Source organism: Manacus vitellinus, unplaced genomic scaffold (genome assembly GCF_001715985.3).
Source record: "Manacus vitellinus isolate BGI_N305 unplaced genomic scaffold, ASM171598v3 scaffold_15_pilon, whole genome shotgun sequence".
NCBI classification, from domain to species: Eukaryota; Metazoa; Chordata; class Aves; order Passeriformes; family Pipridae; genus Manacus; species Manacus vitellinus.
In genome coordinates, this window is record NW_021939122.1 from 2,805,849 (window position 1) to 2,829,811 (window position 23,963).

At 43.1% G+C, this 23,963-nt stretch overlaps 1 protein-coding gene and 1 long non-coding RNA gene across 4 annotated transcripts in view; one reads left to right on the forward strand and one right to left on the reverse strand.

Annotated features, from left to right (window-relative positions):
• LOC108639015 overlaps positions 1 to 18,447 on the reverse strand; it is a 28,439-nt gene extending 9,992 nt beyond the window's left edge. The window contains exons 1-4 of one of the 2 annotated variants that reach the window (XR_001920205.2): positions 18,329 to 18,447; positions 15,964 to 16,046; positions 5,338 to 5,503; positions 5,090 to 5,175 (exon numbers count right to left, since the gene is read on the reverse strand). This is a non-coding gene — a long non-coding RNA (uncharacterized LOC108639015). Of the gene's footprint in view, positions 1 to 5,089; positions 5,176 to 5,337; positions 5,504 to 15,963; positions 16,047 to 18,328 lie in introns of those variants that run through there. The other variant, XR_001920204.2, reaches the window with a different exon arrangement.
• LOC103758101 (dual specificity protein phosphatase 13-like) lies at positions 840 to 23,580 on the forward strand. 2 transcript variants are annotated; one of them, XM_018068993.1, is made up of 5 exons: positions 840 to 1,701; positions 7,292 to 7,320; positions 20,538 to 20,733; positions 21,854 to 22,074; positions 23,205 to 23,580. In XM_018068993.1, exons 3-5 carry the CDS (start codon positions 20,585 to 20,587, stop codon positions 23,429 to 23,431), a joined length of 597 nt encoding a protein of 198 aa, XP_017924482.1. In that variant the 5' UTR covers positions 840 to 1,701; positions 7,292 to 7,320; positions 20,538 to 20,584; the 3' UTR covers positions 23,432 to 23,580. The 2 variants fall into 2 exon arrangements, with proteins under 2 accessions (XP_017924482.1, XP_008922565.1); XM_008924317.2 differs by lacking the exon at positions 840 to 1,701 and adding an exon at positions 7,062 to 7,149.
• Positions 23,581 to 23,963: the final 383 nt, after the last annotated feature.

A 23,963-nucleotide genomic window follows, 5' to 3' on the forward strand; every position in this document is an offset into this window, starting at 1 on the left:
CAAAGCCACAGCTGTGAAAGCTGCTCCTGTTGTAAATTAGTACCTGCTCTTGAAGATACTGCTTATCCTGGGAGAGTATTGTTTTAGCAGGGGTAGAGGAGAGATGAGTACAGAGCAAAGCTGAGTCAGTAGGGCATCCAAGCCACCAATGACATGGTAGTGATCTTGTAAGCAAAACTTAGCTCAGTGGAGAGAATGAACTAGTGCTCTTTTCAAGGGCACTAGCAAATCACAGAAGTGTTTTTAATCTGTGGAGTCAGCGTTGCCTATATTTACCATCTGTCTGCATTGCCCCCTTCCTTATATACAGATTAACTTTGACTCCAGCTTTGTTCAGGAAAAAAGATTCCAGTCAACATAAGCAAAAGCAGAAGAGTTAGCACATCACAGCAAACAATGCTTTCTGTTTTAAGAAGTTACATGACTAAGAGGAAAAGGGACCTCCTCACCTGTTACTTACAGTAGCCAAAATTCAAGTCATACTGGGATATGACATTAGCACTTCATTTCTTTCTACTATCAGCATGAAAACTTGTATTTTGAGTGTTGGTTTGGCAAGTTAGACTAAGGAACCAAAACAAAGGAAAAATACTTCCTTGCCAGTGGCACTTCGTTCAGAAAAATGCACATTTGTTAAGAGTGTCTACACAACCTAGGAGAATAAAGGCACTGAAATTTAACTTCTAACTGAGGGAGAATTCCATTTTGAAAGATGTTTAAATACCTAAAGGTAAATTAGGTACCTGCTGAGCTGGCCAAAGCACCTAGGCTCATGCAGCAGTGCCTGTATACCCTCCCAGGAGCTTGCAGGAATTGTCAGTCCTGGTGGTCCTTCCTGACCAGGAGCTAATTACCTTCTATCTCCTCTGAAGCTACAGGTGCACAGACCTTCCTGCCCCAGACTTTGTGGGACAGAAATCCATTCAGGTAACAAAATACTTAAAAATTCCATCCAGATCAGGAAGCTCATGAGCTGCAGCTAGATGGAACCTGGGAGAGGTTAGAAAGCAGTATAATTCATACTTGTGTGTTCTTACTTTCTATAGGCATCCACTTTGCTTACATCCAGTCAGGCACAGGATAGTGGGTAAGGCCCAGGACAGTGGCTGTCATGATCTTTATTTTGAACTTACCCTTAAGATGCGCTATCCCCTCTTTCCTGGTAGCTTATTATTAGAACTGGGTCACATGAGGCATTTGGGACTGTGTCTCAGTTGCATTGACCGACATTTCTTTCCCAGGGAAAGCTCTATGCTGGCAGGAACAGCAATACAGCTCGTGTGGGGAGGGGAGTAGCATTTTTTTGCATAAGATTCAGTTAATGCAGAGTTTTCGTTTTCCTGGCTGTTGCCCACTGCGTGAGGGCTGTGGCGCTGAGCTAATCCAGGGAGGCGTCAAGGCGCGTGCCGTATTTAGAGTCAGCCACCTGCTTGGAACATCAAGCAGCAGCAAAGAGCCTGCTTCAGCAGAAAACTGCCCTGTGGGTCCTGCAGCAGCACCGGCCAGCAGGCCCTCCTCTGCCTAAATCTGCCTGTGGCCTCCGAAGGGGTCAGCACCTGAAGACAGTCAGACCCTGTCAGCATGGGAATGCTCTGAGGCTGGCACTCCCTCTGCCCAGGAACTGCCAGATATTTTGGACAGCTGCAAGGTGGAAGTAAATCACGTGGGTGAAGAGTGGCCTAATCTCTACATAGGCAATATGTAAGTGTTATTTGAGGCTGAGCTGTTCTGAAGGGCTGGGAAATACAGTACTCGTTAACATATGCTGCCCAACTTTATTTAGTTAGCATTGGTAAACTTCATTGCCTTAAAATAGACTTAAGATTAGCATAGAAGAAAGAAAAAGGATGATTCATTAAAGAAAGAACCCACTGAACAGAAAATGAATTAAAAAGAGAATTAGACTCTATTGCTTTGCATTATTTTATAAATGCTGCAGCATTTACCATACAAAGCACAGGACAGACTCATGATCCTGAGCAGCCTTAAAATTGAACAGTGATTGGTTTTACCTTTTTTGTTTTAATTTAACTAGAATGGAAATTTTCACATTCAAAAGTATTCTGATTTTGGCTGTTTATATGACAACTTGATTTGCAGTTGAAATTTCTAACAAAAAACAATATGGATGTTCTGAATGACAGCAGACTCCACTGTTTGTTTTTCAAAGCTGTATAGATGGATATTTCACTCATGCAGTCATCTGCACTCAACGTGCCTAGTGCCCGATGTTATGCCAAAACAAGTTTTTTTCACCACCACCAGGTTGCAAACTTGTTGAAATACCTGGAAATTAAAATTACAATAACTCCTACATGAGAGAAGCAGGAGGAACGAACAATCCTTTGGCTAACTGCCCATTGATTACAGACAAATGTGGGCATTCTTTTAGCTATGAAAAAGCAGAGCCAAAAAAATGAGCTAGGTGATGGGGAAATAATTTTCATTTACAAAACTTGGTTTTACAAATTGCAACCTGCTTCCCAATCTCACTGCACTTCTAATGAGGAGTGTGACACCCTTCAGGTGGGCCGAGCAACAGGGGCCATGAGTGTGGAAAGGCAGAAGCCAACACAACAACATGCAGTGCTTCACTGAACTTCTGCCTTGGCAGTGAGAATGGGGAACCAACCTCAGCTTTTCCAGTTAAACCTTGTAACTGTACTTGGAAATTAAAGTTTTACTTATTAGAACCATTTGGATTTGTACAATTGAGCCCAACAGGTAGTAAAAGTAAAGATTTAATACAAAAATCACTGAAATTGGCGGGGAATAAAATGTAAAACAGTGTATGTGTAGTAAGGAAAATATGAACTTTGAGAACATTCAGCTAACAGGAATAAAAATGTAAACAGGTTTGTTTGCTAATGCAACAGCTGATCGCTAATATCAGCTTAAATACAAATTACAGACTGCAAATAGTGAAACTGTAAGTTGATCAAGTGCTACAGACAGAATTTTCTTCATTTTGCCAACATCAATAAGACAAATATGAACAACTCCTGAGAATAAGGTTTCATGGGATCTTCATGAGATAGAAATGGGGAATAGCGTATTAAATTAATCATTAAATATTTGCATTTAGGGCCCAACCCAATACTCAGTGAAGTCAATAAGCAGTGGATGTTTCTATCGCTGAGCAAACCCATGCCAGCATCAGGACTTGTGTCAGAGCTAAAGTAACCCAAAGCAGTACCATATATTGTCACTTCTTGTTTCTGTGGAACCAGCTGTGTGCAGTTTCTGAGCAACTACTTGGAAATCAAAGATCAATCTAGAATTAATGCTGTATTTAATAAGAAATATTTCTCCTTATGTGTTTATCAGAAATCTGATGATCAGTGTCTTTAAACAAGTTAAATCTATCTTGTAAAATAAAGTGGGGAAGGGTGATTTTATATGATGACCTTCATCCTGGAAGACTTTGAAGTTGTCAACAAACTGATTATTAAATATTTGTCTGGCTATCAGCCATTGTTTATATGCAAGGCCAAGGCCAAGACTCTCTGGGTTTAAAGGTAAAATGTTTTTTGAAATACTACATAAGTGGCTAAGGGCACAATATGTAAAATATTCTGCAGAAATCAAACCTCATGCTGATCTTAAGCAGGCAGGTTTGTTTACTGGAGTTTAGCCAGGTTGACAAGGCTAATATCGTTTCATCAAAGAAACATCATACAGGGTGAGGCAAAATGGTTACAGGATGGGCTAAAACCTTGTGTATTCTTTCAACATACATATTTCAAGTTTAATGATAGGAGGACCTGAGCTACCTCCTGAAGTGCATTTTTGTAAGGTGTTTAGGCCAGCAATCCCCAATGCCTTTGTAGTCAACTGGAGCCTGTAAAACTTGTTGAATTTATTTACTTGCAGAAGTGAAATAACTTGGAATTCTGCATTTCCAGATATGTTTGAGTATATTCAGAAATCACAACCTTTTACCATTCTTTCACTGCCTCACTTTTTCTTACAAATGTCAAAGGGGGAAAAATGTCTCAAAGTTTGGTGGGCACTGCTCTCTACAGACAGGAATACACTACAAGGCAACAAGATACCTTGAGCTACTTTTTGTGATGAGTTTTCATACATGATTCTCCTTAGTTCCACAACCCATAACAAGGAAGACCCAAAAAGGCTTGGTGACACCTATGCACTGAGTGCAGCACATTTTTGCATGGAGAATCAAATGAGAGCCAACTTTCTATGGCCAGGAAATGCATTATTATAGAATATCTACAGAGGACACGATTGACTTCCACCTTGTTGCACTTTTCTGTACCACCTCTGAGTGCATTCACGAGGGCAAATGGCAAGGCCCTGTCCTGCTGGTAAACCACTGCTCCTACTCAGCACTTCCATTAAGCAATCACAAATTACTTTAGCAGCATTAACTAAACCTCCCTCAACCACTTGTGTGAGCCTAATTATCCACCTACAGACATTGTCTCCACTGGCAAGTGGGAGAACAGCAGGATCCTGAAAGATTAGGAGTGACCAGCAAAACCCTACCCACATCAGTGGCAAGGATCATACACGGTCTACTGCTAATCCATCAGAGCATATCTTCTGTAGCCGTAGGGGAAAAAAACAATTATAAAAGGGAATGATGCTGTATTTTAGTGACTGGGGAGAAAGTTCTGAGTTCTCAGTCAGAAATCACTGACTTTTTTAGTTTTTCTGTGTTGATTCATCAGAATACACAATACAAAAATAGTTACTTTCTGGTTTGAGGAACAGCCAAAAGCTGCAAAGAGCTATTGCAGAGACATGCCAATTGGCCATTTACAATGCCTAATGCCATGTGTTTCCCTCTGTTTCTGAACTCAGGTCTCTAGTAACAAAAAGTGGTTCTTGATTTATGAAAGGGATGTATGTAATACCCTGGAGGCTACTTTATCTCATCTCCTGTAAATTGGATCTCTTGGAGATGAGATAAGATGAGATGAGATGTGAGTGAGGTAGAAGAAATGCAATCTGTGACCATGGCACTATTCCTTGCAGCTGGAACAGCACTACATGTATTCATTGCTGTTTGTAAGGGAAAAATCTTTATTTGTTGTATTCTTAGAAAAGCGGATCTGCTTCTTTTCTGCCGGCTGGCCTTATGATACTCTGTCATTTTCCTCTTGGCAATGCTATCCAAAGAGTTGTTCAGTAGTGAGCAATTTCATCAAGCTGCAGGATTTACGTATTGAACTAAGATACAGTATACACCTGTGTCAACTAAACTCTTACATGATTAAAAAACAAAGTGACAAGGAGAAATGTCAGACAATCTGAGTATGACATAAAGATGTAAGGAACATGACCCAAAGTTTGGCATCAAATCTATCTTACCTGTTTAGGGTGTAGAAGGTTTCTGAATTTTGTATGCTCCAGTCATTCCTCGATCATTTGGTTAAATGAAGGCAACAAATGTGTTAGACACTCCTTTAGGATACATTCCTAATTTGTTGTCCATTCTGCTCATTCAAACTCTTCAAACCCAAGAGAAAATAGGCCCCTGTTTAAAATTAAAGCTCTTAAGTATGTTCCTGGACATAAAAAGATGCAAATATGTTTTGCTAGATTGGGATCAGGGGAAAAAATTGTCCAAACCATACAAGAAGTCATCCAGATGGGAGACAGAGACAGAGATTTTCACCTTGGTGACAATAGATGCTGAATGGCTGGGGACTTCTGAGAGGTACCTTCCTCCTGCCATGCTCTCTGCCCAGCTCTGTCTTAGCTTTATGGACCTGAGAATTACTGCAAATGTAATAAATTTGCAGCCATTAATTAGCCTTTTTTTCATGCTCGGAGTTCCCACCAAAATTCTTTTTATTCAAACGTTGCTGTGTCTCTACCACTAACAAACACAGAAAGACACAAGTTCTTTAATTTTACAGGAATGTTTCATAAAAGAACTGCTCTTTCAGCCTTACTCTGCTGGCTTAGAAGACAGGTTTCCCCCAGTAACCTGTTTTCTGTCGATGTCTCGCAAAGGAAAGGGGACTGAAAAGATAAAAACAGTTTTGAAATGACTACCCAAATTGGCAAGCTAAGCTAGACCACCCTGGGGTAGTTCTCATCTTAGAGCAGGTCTTGGAAAACAAACTGTAGTTTTAGACTGAAGTCCTAACCATGCAGAGGTAAAATACCTGAGAAAGTTGCTGGTGGCAATTCAGCATCTCAACAGAACTCCATAGCATTTGCCCGGAGTTCGTTTGTCACGTGTGCATTTCCATAGAATATAATACAGTGCAACATCACAGCACCAATGCTGGGGCCAAACTAATCCTTGTGGAAACCCTCACCTAAAACCAGCGGTGCAACCCAGAGCTGAATTTGCCCTCCTATTTCTGAAAAGAGAAGTCTGCCAAGGACATCATGGCCTATGAGGCACACATTGCTGGCAGGCTCTCAAGTGCCAAAATAGAACCAGCATTGCCAGCCGCGCACATCCTGTGCTTTGCAGGCAAGACACAGACAAGAAAAACAATCAAGTTGTCTGGTGGAAAAAGCGGCTTCCCAGGATCTCTCTGACCACGGTGTAATTGTGATCAATCCACACTGGCAAGTATCATCTTTCCACGTGTGTTCCGCCTAGTGCAGGCTGCCTGTGTGAGCAGCTCAGGCAGGCTGATGCATGCTTGTTATTGCCGGCATAAATATCTCTGCCTTGTGTTATTGTGGCACAAAGCAGCTGGACCATTTGAAAATCATTTAAAAAGCACTATAAAATTAGGGCTCCAGTGCTCTTATTTTATGACTTTCACAAGCAGCCGTTGCCTGGAGAGAAATTATCCTCTTTATTTTCCAGGCTTAAGGTTCTTTTAACATTCATCAAAATCAAAGTGCACCCTTGATAACACATCGAGCTGTTACTTATCTAGTACAGACTCTTTACCTTCTGCATAATATCACATTTGAGATCTCAGTTCTTCATATACAACTCATTTCATTGTGTCTGCTGTTGTTTTCACCAAGTGAATTTGCATAGTTTCTAGAGAGGTTGGATGATGCCCTGAAACACATTCTTTTCATAATTCACTTTTTTTTAAATTTTATTTTTAGAATAATAGCCTGGAGTGCTTTTGTTACTGATCCTTCTATAAAAATGGTCAATTACCTCTTTGGCAATGGATTTGCACAGACCAATTAAGGACCGTAAGTGAAAGCTTATCAAGGACAGAAATAGTACTTATGTGCATAACCTGATGGACTCACCTTTCTGCACTCGAAAAAATCTCTTTCCCATATGTAAAAAAAAGGCTTTGATAATTTTTCTTTTCTATTCTTGTTTTTACAGACAGCTGCTTTACCAAACTCAGGAAAACGGTGAGTGAACCAAAGCAGCATGAAAAAATGCAAACAGTACAAAGGGAAAGCCATTCCTTTTAGAAATAAAAAAGAAGCACAGCTGCATCAACCATACTTACAGCTCAAATCTGAAGGGCTTAGGAAGAAACACTGCATGAAATCCTCAACCACAAAGGTGACAAGTGGGGAATGCCCTGCACATGCTCTGTTCTGCAGCTCAAGAAAAACACTGTGTGTCTCTGTGTTGTTTAACCTGCCTTAGGTTTCTGTAAGGGACAGGTCACCTTATTATCCAGACATCAAATACAGACTGGAGATAAACATTTACAAAGTCATAACCTTAGCTCTGTTCTCATGGTTCCCTCTTTGGCCAAGATTTTTGTCTGTATGTTCTCTAGGGGTAGCAGGCTCATTCCTGTGCCAAACAGCAGCATGCTTTCAGATCCCTGCGAGGGGGGTTGGTTGTTGCTAATAGATCCCGCTGTGAAGGCATGTGTAGCCACATAGAGCATCTGTACAGTCAAGATGCATCATCCTGCATGGAGGAGGAGATGTAACCAGCCAGAAGGCAGGCTATGTGTGTGCAAAGAGAGCTTTGCCACCATGCCAGCACCTCTGAGAGTAGAGGGAGTCTGAATTTTTAATGGCAGATTTTGCCTGTCATCACCCAGTTTGTGACCCATCAACAGAATGGTTAAGCTAGCAGAGAAATGAGATGAAGTTATTTGGTAATCACTGTTGTTCATGACCCTGGAAAGGCAGAAAATGGGACAGGCATGTCAGACATCTTCACGGATAAAGGAAGTGGGACAGACATTTAGTAAGTCAGGATAAGAAAGCACCTCAGCTCTATGGTACATTTTTCTGCTTCAATAGTCAGTAACCACCTTCCTATGCCTGACAGTCTCAGAAATAAAAAGAAGAACCCAAATAAGCATTTCAGATCAGATTTGATCTTCTGGGTTAAGACTGACCCACACAATCTCAGCCCTTACTTGTGGCAATAGTGAAAAGTGGTAGAAGAGTAGAGGTCAGTGTAGCCCTCTCAAGACCTGATCCAGCACCACAACTGTGATTAAGTCACCTGTGCAGGAACTTCCTCCCTTCTGAGCTGACCTGCACATGTGTTTGCTCCCTCTGAGGTATATACACCTTGCTCAATAGAACAAAAATTAAAAGCTCAGGGATAAATCCCTCACCCAATAGAATAGAAATAGAAAATCCCTTCTACCCAGAGATTTCAAATTTCTGGACAGCCCTGAATTTGCCTTTGTTTGGGGGATAAACTGCCTGTGGTGAACAGTTTCTCACTCTTGGTCTTCACTAAAAAAGATAGCAAATTGACACTTGCAGTTAATGCTTCAGTGCTGAAAGGGGAGGATTTTCCTTTCAAGCACTGAAGGGGAACAGATGTCTATAGAGTGTTGTTTCTGCTGTACAGACATATCTACTAACACCTCAGTGTGTAAAGGCTTGCTCACCTCATGTCCAGAGCAGGATTAAGCATTCCCTGGAGCTGCTTTCACCTAGGTGATCAGTGGCTGGAAGGCTGGCAAAAGGACCCAGGTTGTGGGATGTGCTGGACAAGGCAGATTCAAAGTCATTTGTGCTCAGTTAAACCTATTAATTTCCAGGAAGGCTTAATCTACTTCTGAATAGCAAGTGCGATCCTATAACTCTGAGGTGGGCAGCCAAAGGGCAAAAGAAAGTTCCTGGATGCTGACAGTGTTCTTGTGGTGTTGCCAGCAGCTGCAGAGCTTCCATCATTTTCTTTCCTCCCAAAATGAAACTGATTCTGCTATTAGCTGCAGAACCAAGCTGGGACCAAAGTCACTTTACCATAAGAAGCAATACAAGAAAGAATACCTTAAAAAGACAAGTAGGATCAGAATCTGGAAGGGAAAGGTGTGAGGGCACTGGGGTCTGTGTTCGCATTATCTCATGGGGCAAGGGTGTTCCTTCCCAGGTGATGGGCACCCATATCATCAATTCTTTTTCCTTATCGTCATAACTGTTGAAACTTGCTTCAAACATTTTTCTTTTGCTCCTTAACTCTTGATTCCTTGTCATCCTCCTCCATGGTGCCACCGTGAAATGGCAATTGGTTCACAGTGACAAGTGTATTCCCAGCCTGGGGGACAGATTCTGTATGTTTGGTGCCCATGTTATAGAATGCAGTATTTAGTAATGGGTACTGTGCAGACTGCATTCATAAGACAGGTGGAAAAGGCACCAAGGCAGGTTAGACCTGAAGATCTGGATAGTTATTGTCTCCATCAACCCAGAGCAGAGCCTAGGAAAAGACAGCATAAGAAACAGGACAGCTGCTTATCTTCCAGCTTTTGGCTTTCAATAGATTGGCTACTTCCTAAACCTCTTGATGCTTTTAATTACTACTGACTGGATGGCAGGGCTGGTCCTAGTACAAGACTCCCTAGTTGCCCCAACAAGCACCTGGCCTCCATCAGCTCCAGGGAGGTTAGCTTGGGCTGTGGGGAAAGAAAGAAAAGGAGGGGGGAAGGCTGGCTGAGGAGAAAGGGTGCATGGGTGAGGAGCAGGCTGGGTGGGTGGGGAGCAGGCTGGGTGAGTGAGGAGCAGGCTGGTGCTGGAGGAGGCTCTGGGGAGGCCGCTACCACGGTGCAGCACAGCTGTTGTGGCCGTGAGGTTCATCCCCTCATTGGACAAACTGCAAATGCCTCTTTGTGAGGAAGGGGAAGGTGAAGGAGTCACAGGAACCACTGCACTGACTCTGGAGCAGGAATGCCTCAAAACCTCCAGGCAGCCTGGTTGTACTGTCCAAGCCAATTTCCATTCTTGTAGAGGGTTTATTTACTTTTAAGAAAAGTATTTGAAGCAGCCAGGGAGAGAGCATGAACAGCAGACTCCTCCATCCCAGCCCTCTTCCAAAGCCCCATTGGCTCCTGAGAGATTCAGTCCTGGCAGTGGAAGTGTCTCATCTGTGACACCCATGTGAGTGAAGGGTCCGTTTCCCCCTGGAGAACAGGCAGGAGAGACTCTGAGGTGACCCCCCTGCCAGTGCAGCACTCAGTGCAACAGCCTGTCAGCACCAGGTGTGTTCTCCTGCACAGCCTCTGTCCCTCATGCCTCCCTCTTTTCCTAAACACCAGAGCAGTGGATCTTCCCTCTAGCTTTTCCTGCTATGACTCAAGGAACTGGGAATGGGAAGAGAAATATATTTGGAAAAAGAATCCCCCTGCTCTTTATTTTGGGCGAGTGCATTATGTCTTGGACTGGTTTGTACAACAGATTTTGCCAGTGGAGCAAAACCAGGCCAAACTATATGGTGTACAGGAAAAAAATGAGTACTGTCACAGGCTTCTCTTATGCAGAAAACCTGCATGGGAAAGGATAAGGTGTAGATCTTTTGATGTATACATCCAGGTCAATATCAATCTAATTAATTCCGTACATTTCACGTTTTTCTTCAATCCAACCTGTGCCATTTCTTGTATATTAGTAAGTGTTCCCTTTAAATGCCGGTCAGGAGCGGATTCCGTCATGAGATGCCCATTGCTGCGTATTTTTAAATCATTCAAGATTGCTTTCTCCTGCCATCTTGTGGCAATAGGAAAAATCACAGTGTTTCACTAACAGCAGCATTGCCTGCTGGTCTAAGGCAAGGGTTGTTAGCAAAAGCAGTGTATAATTAGATTAGTTGGCATAATTGGAAAAAAATATAGCCCTTCTTGCATATTTAAAAGGTTGACTAATTCTTCCAGCTCTACCAGTTGATCTTGTAGCAGTGGTTCTTTGGTTATCTCAGCACAAAATGTCTGTTTTGTAGACCTCATGTTTCCAGAATGTCTGTAATAGCAAAGGAGAGTTGCATAACAGATGAGGCCTTATCATTTTATGACAAGACTTCATCAAGTGTATACTAAATATTTTGAAGAGGGTCCTTTTTGCCGGTTTTGCTCTCAGGCCTTCATAGCTCCTTCACAAAACCATCTTTGTTTCCTATCAAACCGTAGGAAGATCTTGTCTGACAGGCATGTAAAACTTTTCCTTTTACTACAACAAATATTTCTGTCTGATCTCTCAGTGTAAACACCACAAAACCTGCCAAAGCACCCTGCATTCTTTGCTTAATTCTAAACAAAAACATTTTCATTATTTTGTTAATGCATATAAGATTTATATAAGATTAAATTTCGGTTCCTGGTTTTTTTCCCCCCCTTTCCTGCAATTATATAAAGGTTATTTGGAAATGAATATTTTTGATCCCCACTCTCCCACCACAATAGCTTTTCCCACATAGTCGAGCTAAAAATATGAAAATTATATATGATAATTAAAAAAAGGAAAAAATCCAAAAGGAAAAAATGCCAACATTTTCCCTTAAAATAAATGAAAAATTCAGAGCCAGTAGGAAAAATATTCACAAAATTCCAGCCTGCAAAGAGAACATAAATAAAAGCTCTTCAAAGCTTTTTTCATTTTCACTAGCACCAGCAAAAATGACTGCTTGGGATGCCAGGCATTGGAGAGAAACGATGTTAGTGCTATTTATAGCTCATGGGTGGCTCCCATTACCACTGTACCTGAGAATCTCCAAGTCCTTAATGTATTCCTGCTCACAGCAACTTTCCCAAGCAGAGGACAGCCTTCCCAGGGCTGTGCTGGAAGCACTGAGGTTTGCTTAGGGAAAATGGACTGTTACATTTACAGCGTGTTCCCAAACTGTCTGTTATAATCGCCTGCAGCAGGCACAACCTCCAGCAAGGCTGCCTTACACCCTGCCACCTGTGCTCAACTCTCCCTCCTGGGAGCCATGAGGCTGCTGCTTTGCTGGAGGCTCTTTCCCCCCCTCCATCAACCAACGAACCAACTTTGGCTTCGATCTATAGTCCACACCAAGCCTCAGTATGAAACAGCATCAGAAAAACAACAGCATAACACCTGGCAAGATAAAGGTGAAAAGACCCTCCAAAAACTTGCTGGCATGTAACAATCCTTGCTCCTGCCCTGCCTGAACAACTGCAAGACTCACATAACATCAGCACGGTGTCTGGGGAGTGGGGCAGCCCTGCCCTGCCTGCTTCCCACAGAGATGTCACAGCAGGGCCTGGCAGAGAAACTTCTTCCCACCAGCCAGCAAATGGCAGGACAAGCTCTCCCAGTGACCCTGGGACTGGGACCCATAGAGCAGCAGCATGTTCCCACTGCCCTTGGCCTCTCATCTACCACAGCCCAGAGAGGTGGCTGCACACCCTGCTTTACCCACCCCCTGACAAGGCAGCTCCCTGCTTCGCTCTGATTTACCTCGCACCCCAATATTAGGGAAGCACAACAGGCAAACCACTCACAGTTTCATTTCTTCAAATTCAAGATAAGAAATTAGGAGCAAGTATTCATCAGGCACATAATCAAAAGCTGGCAAGAGAAAGTAAATCCCAGTTCTAGATCTTAATATCTCCTTTTAGTTGCTCTTTTGCACCTCATCAGTGGTCAATTCCTTTGTGACATACAATCACACTTCTTAAAAGATGACTTAATCAAAAAATAAACAATCATTTTAAAATCAGCAATCAAAAAAAAATCTCAAAAACCCATTCCACTCTGCCCCAACAAAACAGAGAATGTCCCTGGAAAGCTTTATGATGTGCCCAAAAAATTCAAGTGCCAAAATAGATCTTCCACTGGAGAGTTCTGAAGTCTTTTTTGCTCTTGATTCCACAGCAAAAATTTTGTACAGCTTTGTCAACCTTAGAAAAAGGTGCCTTTTTTGTATGTACCCTTTCAAGCAAGGCAAAGCAAGGAGAGCACTTCACTGCTTTTGTTTAAAGTGCAGAGAGACAGACAGCTCAAAGCTACCCCTGCCAAACGACCCAGGAATATCAAAACCCCTTTCTCATGCCTTCAAATATTCTGAAATCTTGCAAGCTTGACAGCATTGTCAATTTTGTATTGACAGGAGCAGTCAGATAAAAATCATTTGAGGAGTAAATCAAGGAGAAGGAAAAAACTTCTTTAATCCACAGTCACACAAATCCATACTGCCTGCAGAAGTGCAAGTGCTCTGGAGCCCCTTCTAATAGCAGTATATTAACATCCTTGTTTGTCTTTCCTGAAGCTTGCAAGACATTATTTTCCCCCCCCTCTCTGAGTGTGGTCTCTTTGACACCATTTGTATCAGAACTGCCCATAACTTACATCTATCGACAGCCTGTGACACCACTGAAATCTTGGCACAGCACTGGCTGTGACAGCACTCACTGAACTGTTATCAATATCAAGGTCACTTTGTTTTTCTTGCTCTCACTGCAGCTGCAGCTTCTCTGCCCTCAAGGCACGAGCTGCCCAAGAAAGCTTTCTGTCTAAGCTCCTCACAAGCCACAGCCTCTCTGCTCCATTACTGCCGTTATATAAGATTAGAGTGAAGTTTCTACTATTAGAAGCAGTTAGCTGCATGGTGACTGTGTGCTCCCCTGATTACAGCATACAGCACAGTTATGGCTGCTGGCAACAGGACTTAAAACTACAGTGTTTTAATTCAGGGAGAAGCATGACTGTAGTTGAGACGTGTCAAGAAAATCAGTAGTTTTGGAGGGCTTTAATTCCTAGCTGTGGTACCCTGGACAGGAGTGCTCCAGAGGAGAAATAAAGGGGAAAGCATCACCCTAGGCTTGACAAATATCCACAGACAGTCGGAAATTGTGGTAGGAGCCTGTGGAGGGCAGCGCTGTCTTGCTGGGGATGGTGCATTGAATAGCTCAGAGATGCCAGCTGCTAAGGTAATAATTCTTTTTTTTATCTCCTTTGAATCTGAAAGCTGCAGATGTAAAAGCTGTCGTCATGCCACAGCCATGACCTGTCACTGCAAGCAGGACTCCCCATTTTTCCAACCAGTGCCTCCATTTTTAAAGGATCCTTTCCTACAGCCCCATGCGTGGGCAAGTGCCCCTTCCTAGGCTGTGTGGCTCTCAAATGGGAGGGTTGGGGGAGGAGGTGCAGGGGGCTGGAGGCAGCATGGAGGTTCTCCCCCCTTGGAATGGCAGTCTTGGGAAAATATGTGCAGATCCACTATATTACAAAGGAAAGGAAATGTTCTCCAGGAGCACTTCTATGAGAAAGCAGTAACACCCTCTCCCCAAAATCCAGCAGGGCACAGGTGAAGTTCCCCTCACTGAGCCTGAGCTCAGCAAGCTCTTTCCCTCCCGGGTGCTTGCCTCGTCTAAGGACAATAGTGGCCGTGTGACCTGGGATGGGGCTGCTGGATGGGGCTGTGTGAGAGTGAGAGCTGAGACGCTCAGGCTTCATGTCTACCTATGTGACCTCACAACTCTGCCTGTGCCTGGCCATGCACCCCCTTGTCTTCCCACTTCACCTGGGACCTTCCTCCCCACCAGGAACATTCCTGGCTATCCCAACCCTGCCTGAGGCTGATTACCCTCACCTGCCCTGCCCTCTGACTGCTCCCACCACTGAGATGGCCTTTTATGTTGCTGCCATCCCCAGGTGGATGCAGGTCCTGTGCGGCAGGAACAGCCTGCTGCTGCCCCATAAGAACCCCTCCAGCCCCATGGGCAGCTCTGTGCAAGAACAGGAGGGCTCATAGAGGAAGGAGCCTTTAGCTTTCCAGCCCAGCTCAGGCTCCTTGTGAGCAGAAGTTGATACCTTCTGGCTCCATTTGGAGAAGCTGAGAGGGCCCCATCATAAAAGTACAAGGCTGGATGTGAACGGGGATGTCAGGAGGGAGACCAAGCAGTGAAGAGGTGTGAAGACTTGGATTTTCTCTCACCCTGTAAAACACAGTTGCAAGTGTAGGGCAAGGGGCATCTGCAAGCTGAGCTGGGCTGGGCTGAGCCAAGAGGGCAGCCATGGAGGAGGCTTGCAGGGCTGCTCCTGATCTTTCCCAACACTGCTGTTAAAGAGAGGGCTGTGTTTTCCAGAGCCCTTGATCTGGCATCTTTCCCAGGTAGTAAATTCCCTTAAAAACTGAACCAAACAGAGGTTTAATTGTACATTCTGCTTTTCTCTTCACTCTGAAATAATGGCAGTGGCATTAATTCAGTGCTGCATTGAACATGTACCCACAATGAGGCTGAGGGACTGATTCTGCTTTCCATTATTTGGGGGCACTGCCTCCGGTGAGGCAGATCAGAGTTTAAACAGTGAGCTGGAGCAATGAACTTTCTACTATTCCCTGCTGTTTGACTGTGGGCAAAATAAAAGGCCATAATACATGACGCAGTCAGCCAAGAAAGCAATATTGCTCTGCCATGTGCACGGCCTACACTGAGACAAGTCCAGGATCTCATTTCTAAATTCCCATAGGTGCCTCATTTAAACCATCAGCCATAACCTGCTTCTCATTTTCAATACCACTTGGTATTAGAGCTGCAGTGAACTGCTGGTGAGAGATTCTAATTCCTGCAAACAAGCCCCTGTAGGCTTGCAAGGAAAACAGAGAGTTCCCCTCTCGGTTGCCTGCTAGGTTCCCATCTGGCTGGTTTAACTTTGCTATTGCTTTTAAATGTGCCTGTTTCTGCAAAGAAGCTTTCAGCTCTACCTCAAGAGACTTCTGGGTTCTCTTAGCATCGGATTCTGACCAAAGTGTAGAGACACAGACTGGGTCTTCTTAACAAAAAGGAAGATCATATTTCACATTACAGTATCTGAAAGATTAATTCCACTTACATGATCATTTCCTTCTGAACTACACTTCTTTCCATCTGGATTTTTCCATCAGGAGGACAAAGAGCCGTAGTGTAAAGCGCTACCTGAGAGAAAAGAGCAAGGAGTGTAAAAGATGAGTGCAGAGATGCTTGCTGAGAGAAGAGAGAGGAAAAAACAGAGTAGACAGCAATTTCAAATGCATCAAGAGGCTGTCTTTTTTTTTCCTTTCACGTGAATTATATTCTGACCTCATGCTTTGGAATTTTGAACCATTTAGCTTGTCAGGTTTTTGATTTAGGGAATTTAGAATATTTGGTTGCAGGAGCTTTCTGTATCATGCTATTGTTAGGTAGTGTTCATGCTATTGTAGTAACCACAGGCCCTGCTGTGCCTTAGGCTCTTAATAATCTCATGTAAGGCCTTGTTATTGAAAGACACCTGTCCCCATCCAGGCTATGAACATAACCACAGGCAGAGCTGTGCCAGTTAGGGAGGTGCTAGCAAAAGGGAAAGAGGGATGCTTGTGGTCCAACTAATGCCCTGCCATACTCCTCCTGGGACTCCAGACATTCGTTTCATCTCTCTACAGCTCAGTTCACTCTCGAAGAGACAAGGTAACAACCATGACAAAATGGCAGGAGGCTTTCCCCTGTTACAAAGTGAAAATTAGGGCTAAGCAAATAGGTGGCCACTCAATCTGTGTTCAATTTTAGTTTATTTCTCAACCAGGAACAAGCCGTTTCATCTTGTTTTAATTTTTTAAAAGATTTTATGCAATGCAGCAAAACAAATTCCAAAACAAAGTAACTCTGAATAGAAAAATGAAATTATTTTTTTTTAAATAACGAAATTAACTATTTCAAATCTACAATATTGCTTCTTTCTCCCGAACTTTGCTGAATTTTCTTTCACTGGAATCTGCAAATGCAACACAAATCTGTTAAATGCTTTAGCCAATTCCAGTCAGTGGGGGTTTGTGTGGGGTTTTTTTCCTTCCTTTGCCAGAAAAATCTTCAATAGAAAATGGCAATTGTTTCCACCATAGAGAAGGAAAGAAAAAAAACAAACAAACAAGCAAACAAACAAACAAACAAACAAAACCAAACAAAAAGCTTAGCAGACTGCAGTACTTAAGTGGCTAAACAATACTGGGGAGATACTAACTAGGTTGTTGTGGACAAGTCCTGGCCTGACTGGGTCCCTCAGGAGCTGCACCCAGCTGCATTCAAACAGCCTGGAGTCACCCACAGCCCTTCCTGGGTGCTGCCTGCAGCCAGGCAATGCCACCCCACGACCACCTTCAGCCTGGGCCTCAAGGGCAGCTCTTGGACCACTGGGGAAATCCAGGCTCCCCAGCTCAGACATGGAACCAAGCAGGCCCTGGCCATGTGGGGTGCATCCCAGTGCTCCAGGTGTTTGGGAACCGTTGCGTAATGACAAGAAAGTTTTAAAGCTTGTGCTGCCTTGGATTCTCTGTATTGCCCTTAAAAATCCTATCCAGCCTCAAAAGTCTCCCATAGGTAGAAGGACTTTTTTTTGTTTCTGTTTTTTTTATTTTTTTAACCAGAAAAAAAAAAAGAGAGAAAGAAAGAATCTAATGAGATGGTCTTTATGTGCTTCCAGGCTGCAATTTAAAAGAAAAGTAATCCTATCCTACTTGCATGGTCTAGATCTCTGGAGAAAACGTTAGTGACCTTGTAAGATAGAAAATTTTTTTCCCCAGGTACAGGGACTCCTGCCCTCCTGCAGTCACTGGCTGTTTCCAACTGGAACAGCTTCTGGGAGCCACCCAGAGGGAGAAGCTTAGAGAAATGTAATCAGTGGCAGCACTTTTGCTAGCTCTGCAGTATCTTAAAGTAGGGGGAGGGAGGAAACCCTCAGCAACCCTCAGAAACCCTCCCTGGCCTTCAATTAAAAAATTCATATTGCTTTCCTCATTAGTCCAATCATCTGCTATAGCTATTTCCAAGCTTACCCCGAAGGCCCTGTAGAGCAATTCAATTTCAAGGCCAGTGCAGCGCAGGAGGGAGCATTCTTGGGAGGAGCTATGGTCGTGTTGACACGAGGAGCTCACTTGTTTGGCATTAGTCATGTGAATAAAATGATGTTGATGTGCTTTTTGAAAAGCAGATTGCTATATGAAAGGGAGCTCTGTTGCAAAGCACCTCCCTGGCTGCAAAGGCTGGAGTCACCTCCGAAGTGTCACTGGCACCAAAATAACTCAATTCTTGGAGAATTTCTTCAAAGTCAGGTCTTGGACAAGAGGCCTCACAATCTAATTCTCTCTGCTCATCATCTCCATTACTGTAACTAGGTGACAGGCTACAACAGAAGTTTAAGGCAGCAGGGGCTAGGAGAACTGAAAGTTTGGTATCTATCTGCTTACCTCCACAACTTCAGCCCTTAAGCATCTGCAGTGACTCAGTCAGCCACACTCCTTGAAAATTAGCCTGTGATCTTGTGAATCTCCTGATGTAGAAGCTGTATTATCTTTTTCTTGATTTCTTTTACTGCTTCAGCTTAACGTTCTGTGTCAATGAAAGTACAAACAGGTCATAATGAAGATGCTGGCAGTAGCTCTTGAGCACAGTGCATGACTTTCACAAGGCAGTAAAACTTGTAGGGCAATGCACAATATCTGTTTCTGTGCTATTCTTTATGTTAGTCTGTGCAAGGATTGCACAACATTTTCCTTTACCAAAGCTCTTGGTGTTACATTTTCTGCCCTGAAAAATTCGTAGGCTTTTATCTCTGTATTCCTCTCTACTTCCCTGCAGTTCTTTTCCTCCATCATTAAAAGTAAAACCAGTCACTTTTTTTCCTATCTCTCCCATAATTTTTACTGTGCTTTTCATATTTTACTTATTAAGTAGTTACCCTAGGGAGACTTCTTTTTTACTGGAACATACAAAAAGCTATCACTGTGCTTAACATTGGTGGGGAGGAGGAGGGAGAAAGGGGCAAGGGAAGAAAATTTAGGCTGAGGTCACAGAAATATATGTAATGTGTTCCATAATGTGCTTCACATCATCTCTACTTCTTTATCCAGAAGCAAAAAGATATTCTCCTTTGTTTTCGGCTTATTCCCCAAATCACCCTACGTCATTGAAAATAACATACCTGGATGTTGGACAAAGTTGTTGTTGTTTTAGAAGCAACATCCATCTGGCTGCTGCTGTGGGGGCAGGGGACAGACTAGACGATTTCTGAAGGTCCCATCTGCACTTGTTTTCTAGAACTGCTAAGAAAACAAACCCAAACTCTAGATTTAGGCAAAGCTGACACCACATGAGAATAAACACCATCTACTCTACTTTGGGAAGAGTTCTAGTGTGGCTTTCACGTTGATCTAATACCGACAGGCAGCCAAACAAAGCTCATCAATATTTTCTGGGGGCAAGAAGAGCAATTCAGGATAATGAGATCCTGGCAGAAGAAATGCTCCTAAAGACTCAAGAAAGGACTGCTTGGTTATCTTCACACTCTTGCTCTTGACTGAGCTCTGCTTTCAGCCAAACCGGCTATCCTGAGCTTCCTGGGTCTAAACCAGCAAACAGCATTGCAAAAGGTATGCCCAAATTCCATGGTGTGATCTGTGAGGCATCACAGGCCTGTGATCTCTCAGATCCCTCACAGATCTAGGGAAGGGAGCCCTAGATGGGATTCTCAACAGGACAACAACACCAGAATTTCAGCTCTATAATTTCAAAAAATTCAGGTGCTCTCTTTTCTCACATCCCAGGTAAGTACCTCACCCCTCAGATGAGAGAAATGGCCTCTCTCTGGAGGCAAGTACCTATCACATTATTTATACAAAGTGGAACAGCTCCCAGAGGAGAGACAGAGAGAGACAGGCACAAGAATACCAGTATAGCTAAGTGTTCAGGGGTATTCGACTGAGACAGAGAAAAAACTAGTTCAAATTCTCTCAATTTCTATTTCTGTACATACAGACATATCTATGTTTATATACGCATGTGAAAATCCGTTCATACGTATATATGTTCGTGTATATGTGTGTTTAAATACATCCCTACAAATGAAAGAAAATTGTGTGCACATATATTTCATATGTGTATACACATGCATTATACAAATGTCGCTCACACACACATCCTAAGACTTCCACCTTGGCCCTAAAAGCATTTTAAGTATAAGTTAGCCCAATGATGTATTCTTTGAAAAACTTCCAGTTTTAATTAATTAGAATCAAGTGTGCACAAACACTTGGTAACTCTTCAACAAAAAGAGCTGATGGTTTTCTGTATACCCTCATCAGTAACTGAAATAACACCTGCACCTACAAGGTTCAGCCAGTGCTGCATTCGGGTGGCGCAGGATGTTCTTTTCCAACATCAGTACTTGACAAGAAATTGAATCACATTGTCTTATGCTGCTTTCTCAGGGGAGGATTTACATGCCCATAGAGTCCTACCACAGAGTCACTCCTGCTCTCTGGATGTTTTTAGCAACACCTGCAGGCCCTGCTGCACACACTAGTTATAATAATGTAATGCTATTTGGAGGGTAATGAACAGGACTACTTTCTAGGGAATGTTATACCTGTATGAAAATTTCCTCTTAATTCATTTCAGAAAAGCTGTCTCTGATACAGCCTGAGTGCGTGCAAAAGAGCAGCAAGATGCCTCACACCAAAGACTCTTCATCTCTGACTAGCAATGATTCCTATGAAACACCAGCACTCTCAGACCTCCAGCGGCTTCTGTGGTTCAGAGGAGGGTCTGATAATCATGTGGACCAAGTCTGGCCAAATATCTACCTGGGAGATGCGTAAGAACATATGGTCCTATTGTTAAGCTGTTATCAGTCCCTGGGAGGAGGAGGAGTGGGTGTGGTACACTGAGGAGCTGCTTTTGGGTCTACAGGAATGTTTTTACAATACAGGCCTCCAAAGCTGATGACATAAGGAGTCTGGATGTCAAGAAAAACATGGCATGCAAAATGGTGGCTTACTGTGTCTGACTTGTGTTTTTTGTATTCTGTGAGCCACCGTGGATTTGGCAGGGTAAGAATTATTTGTATTCTAGACAAAAGTCCTCAAAGAACTTATACCAAATTGGTGTCAATTCTGAGATGCACTATTTGTCCTGAAAACTGTGCTCTAAGGCAGCAGACAAGAGCATAGTAGCCCTCACACTCAAATAGGGGTGGCAGGATCAAGAGCCAGAAAGAAGAGGACCTAAATGAATTATACAATAGGGATTTTGACATTTGAAATCAGAAGTTTCTTTCAAAGATGGCAAAACTGAAAATATCAATTGGGTATTTTTGTGCAAACACCTTATTCTTGTGACCAGTAATATTTATTGCTATTTCCTTCCAATTGGATTACAGCAGATTACATAGGTCATCGGCTTGTTTTTCCCAGCTCCATCTCCTCCTGAATATATCAGTTAAGGTTCAGAGTTTTGTAGAATGCATTTAGTCCCCCTTTATTGTGGGAAGGGGGGAAAACCTAGCTGGTGAATACAATGCATCCGCTTCATGTCCAAATCAGGAACATGGTGTTGCTTCATTTGTATGAGTTCTTACCCTTGAGACCCAGGCAACCTATCAATGAGAGATTAGCTCTAAAACTTGCTAAACAAATATTTAAAGGAAAATCTTGACCACTTTATAGAGTAAGCCATGTTCCCAGGGATTAACCGCTAGGAGGCATTTGCTTAACTGACAGTATCCCACTGGCAAGTCTGTGCTCCTGCTGCTCTCCACACCCCCATATCACATTTTTCCTGCACAAAGTACTATGTGCTTCTCAAAATTTTCTCCTCTGTAGGCAAGATGCAGTTCCTGCATCCTTTCTTAGTAGGAGCAGGCACTAACTTTAAACCATGCTATTTTAGCAGAATGTTGGGAGCGTTGCCAATGTGCCCTTCATGTCTTTCAACAGGTGGGCTGCCAGGAGCAAAACTACTCTTCAAAGCCTCAACATTACTCATATCCTTAATGCAGCAGATGGACCATATAGCATCAACACAGGAGCCAAATATTATGAAGATCTGCAAATAGAGTACTATGGAGTAGAAGCATTTGATGATCCTTCCTTCGATTTAAGTATCTTCTTCTATGATGCTGCCAATTTCATAGGCCAGGCCTTAAACTCTTCAGGAGGTAAGAGGGAAGCAAAGATAAGCTTTGGGAGGAAGTTTCAACACAAGCCAAATGACTTCCCCTTGCAGTAACAGGCACCAACAGAGCTCAGAATCAGCATAAGGTTCGAGGTGGCATATGCAGAACCACTGAGGAAAGGATGAAGAAGGGTGCCTATGCCATGTGCTGCAGGGAAGGTGGCCATGGCCAGGTTCCCAGGAGCTGGGGAAGACTTGCTGCCTGCAGCCCAGCGTGGCAGTAGGAAGGGCAAGCTCTAATACCAGAGTGTGGAGGTTATGGCACTGCAGATACTCCCCCCTGGGCCCATGCTGTAGGAATTGGCATGATCTGTGGGCTTCCACACACACCTCCCACCCCTTGCACACTGGCATGGGCTCTAGACGGACAATCCTGCTCTGTGTGCTGCTCCTGGTCCCGATGCACTCAGCTGGGAGCAGTGTCACTTCAGTGCTGGCTCGAATGCTTCACATGCTTAAGTACTTCGCAGAATTGGAGCTTTATTCAGCCTGTCTATTAAGCTAGAGAAGCAGCAGAAGTTAATGAACTAAGTCAAAAACTACAAGCCTGACCCACAACCTGCTGAATTTTTGTCAGCAGAGTTTGGATTATGGCCTAGTTATCATAATTTCCATTTGTTCCAGAGTTTGCTCTGACTCTGACTGGCTGTAGGATCTGCTGCTTTCACTGGAGTGCTTTATTAAATCCCCAGTTATAGCTCACACTGGGCTGCTGAGATACAGTAAATTACGACTCCATTTTTACAGGCAGACTATCCCACAGAGTTTATGGAACTTGCCAGTGATCACAGTCAGGGCTGGGCCAAATTTTTCTGCCAAAGCTTATTTTTTTCCACAGAAAACTATACTAACAAGTTTAGTCACAGAAAGCTTCTCCTGCCACAGAAAATTTCAACTATTTTAATCTGAGGCCTAAATTAGATCCAGGAGATCAGTATGAAACACCACCTTGCCTGAGAGGTCTAGTATAATCTTTCTGAAAACATGAGGATTCACTAATTGTCCCCATTGTTTTTCCCAACTTGTTTCTAGTATTTTTTCTCCTCCCTGTGTCTTTTTCACTTTAGAAATGCTAAAGCACACTCACTTTGCTGTACCTCTTTTTTTCTGCAGGTAAGGTGTTTGTTCATTGTGCCATGGGAGTGAGCCGCTCAGCGACTTTAGTGCTTGCCTTTTTAATGATCCACGAAAACATGACACTCGTGGATGCTCTGAAGACGGTGGGTGCTCACAGAGACATCTGCCCAAATTCAGGGTTCCTCAGCCAGCTCCGGGACTTGGACATTAAACTGAATGAAGAGAAGAAAGGAACCAGAGCATCTGCTCCCAAAGAGCTGTAAGAGAGTATTGCTGAAAGAGACAGGACAAAATCTCACTTGAGTTGCCTGTATCTCTTGTAGATGAACCACATTTATAAACTAAGGACACAAGATTATGAGACACCATAATGCATGTTATTAATAAAAGTAGATTTTGCCTGATCTTTCCATTTTGCAAAGCCCTCCTAGGTTTATACCTATGATTGATTGCATACTCTATCCTTCACTCTCCACCTTAAAACATTGCTCTCTACTGGTTAAAAAGAAAAAAAAAAAAAAAAAGAAAGAAAGATATCAGGTTCCACTTCAGAAATAGCTGTGTTTTTAGCAACTAGTGAAGCTCATATCACTTTATGAAGTGTTAGGCTATTTGAGGTGAAAGATGCCATATTATTTATGCTACAGTAATGCTTAGAAGTTTTCTTATGAACCAGCCCCCATCCCTTTGCTCCCCGTATCTCAAAGGGTTTGTATTTTGAGACTTGAATCTGGCACTGGTTAGTTCTTGATTTTACAATAGGTGGAGCTCCTGAGTTGGGGTAAGAGGTTTTTT

Bases quoted from the DNA above. Each gene is read 5' to 3' on its own strand.
- LOC103758101 (XM_018068993.1), top strand. From the start codon at position 20,585: ATGCCTCACACCAAAGACTCTTCATCTCTGACTAGCAATGATTCCTAT. The intron at 20,734-21,853 runs GTAAGAACATAT...GTCTTTCAACAG, and splicing joins AATATCTACCTGGGAGATGC to GTGGGCTGCCAGGAGCAAAA. The intron at 22,075-23,204 runs GTAAGAGGGAAG...TTTTTTCTGCAG, and splicing joins GGCCTTAAACTCTTCAGGAG to GTAAGGTGTTTGTTCATTGT.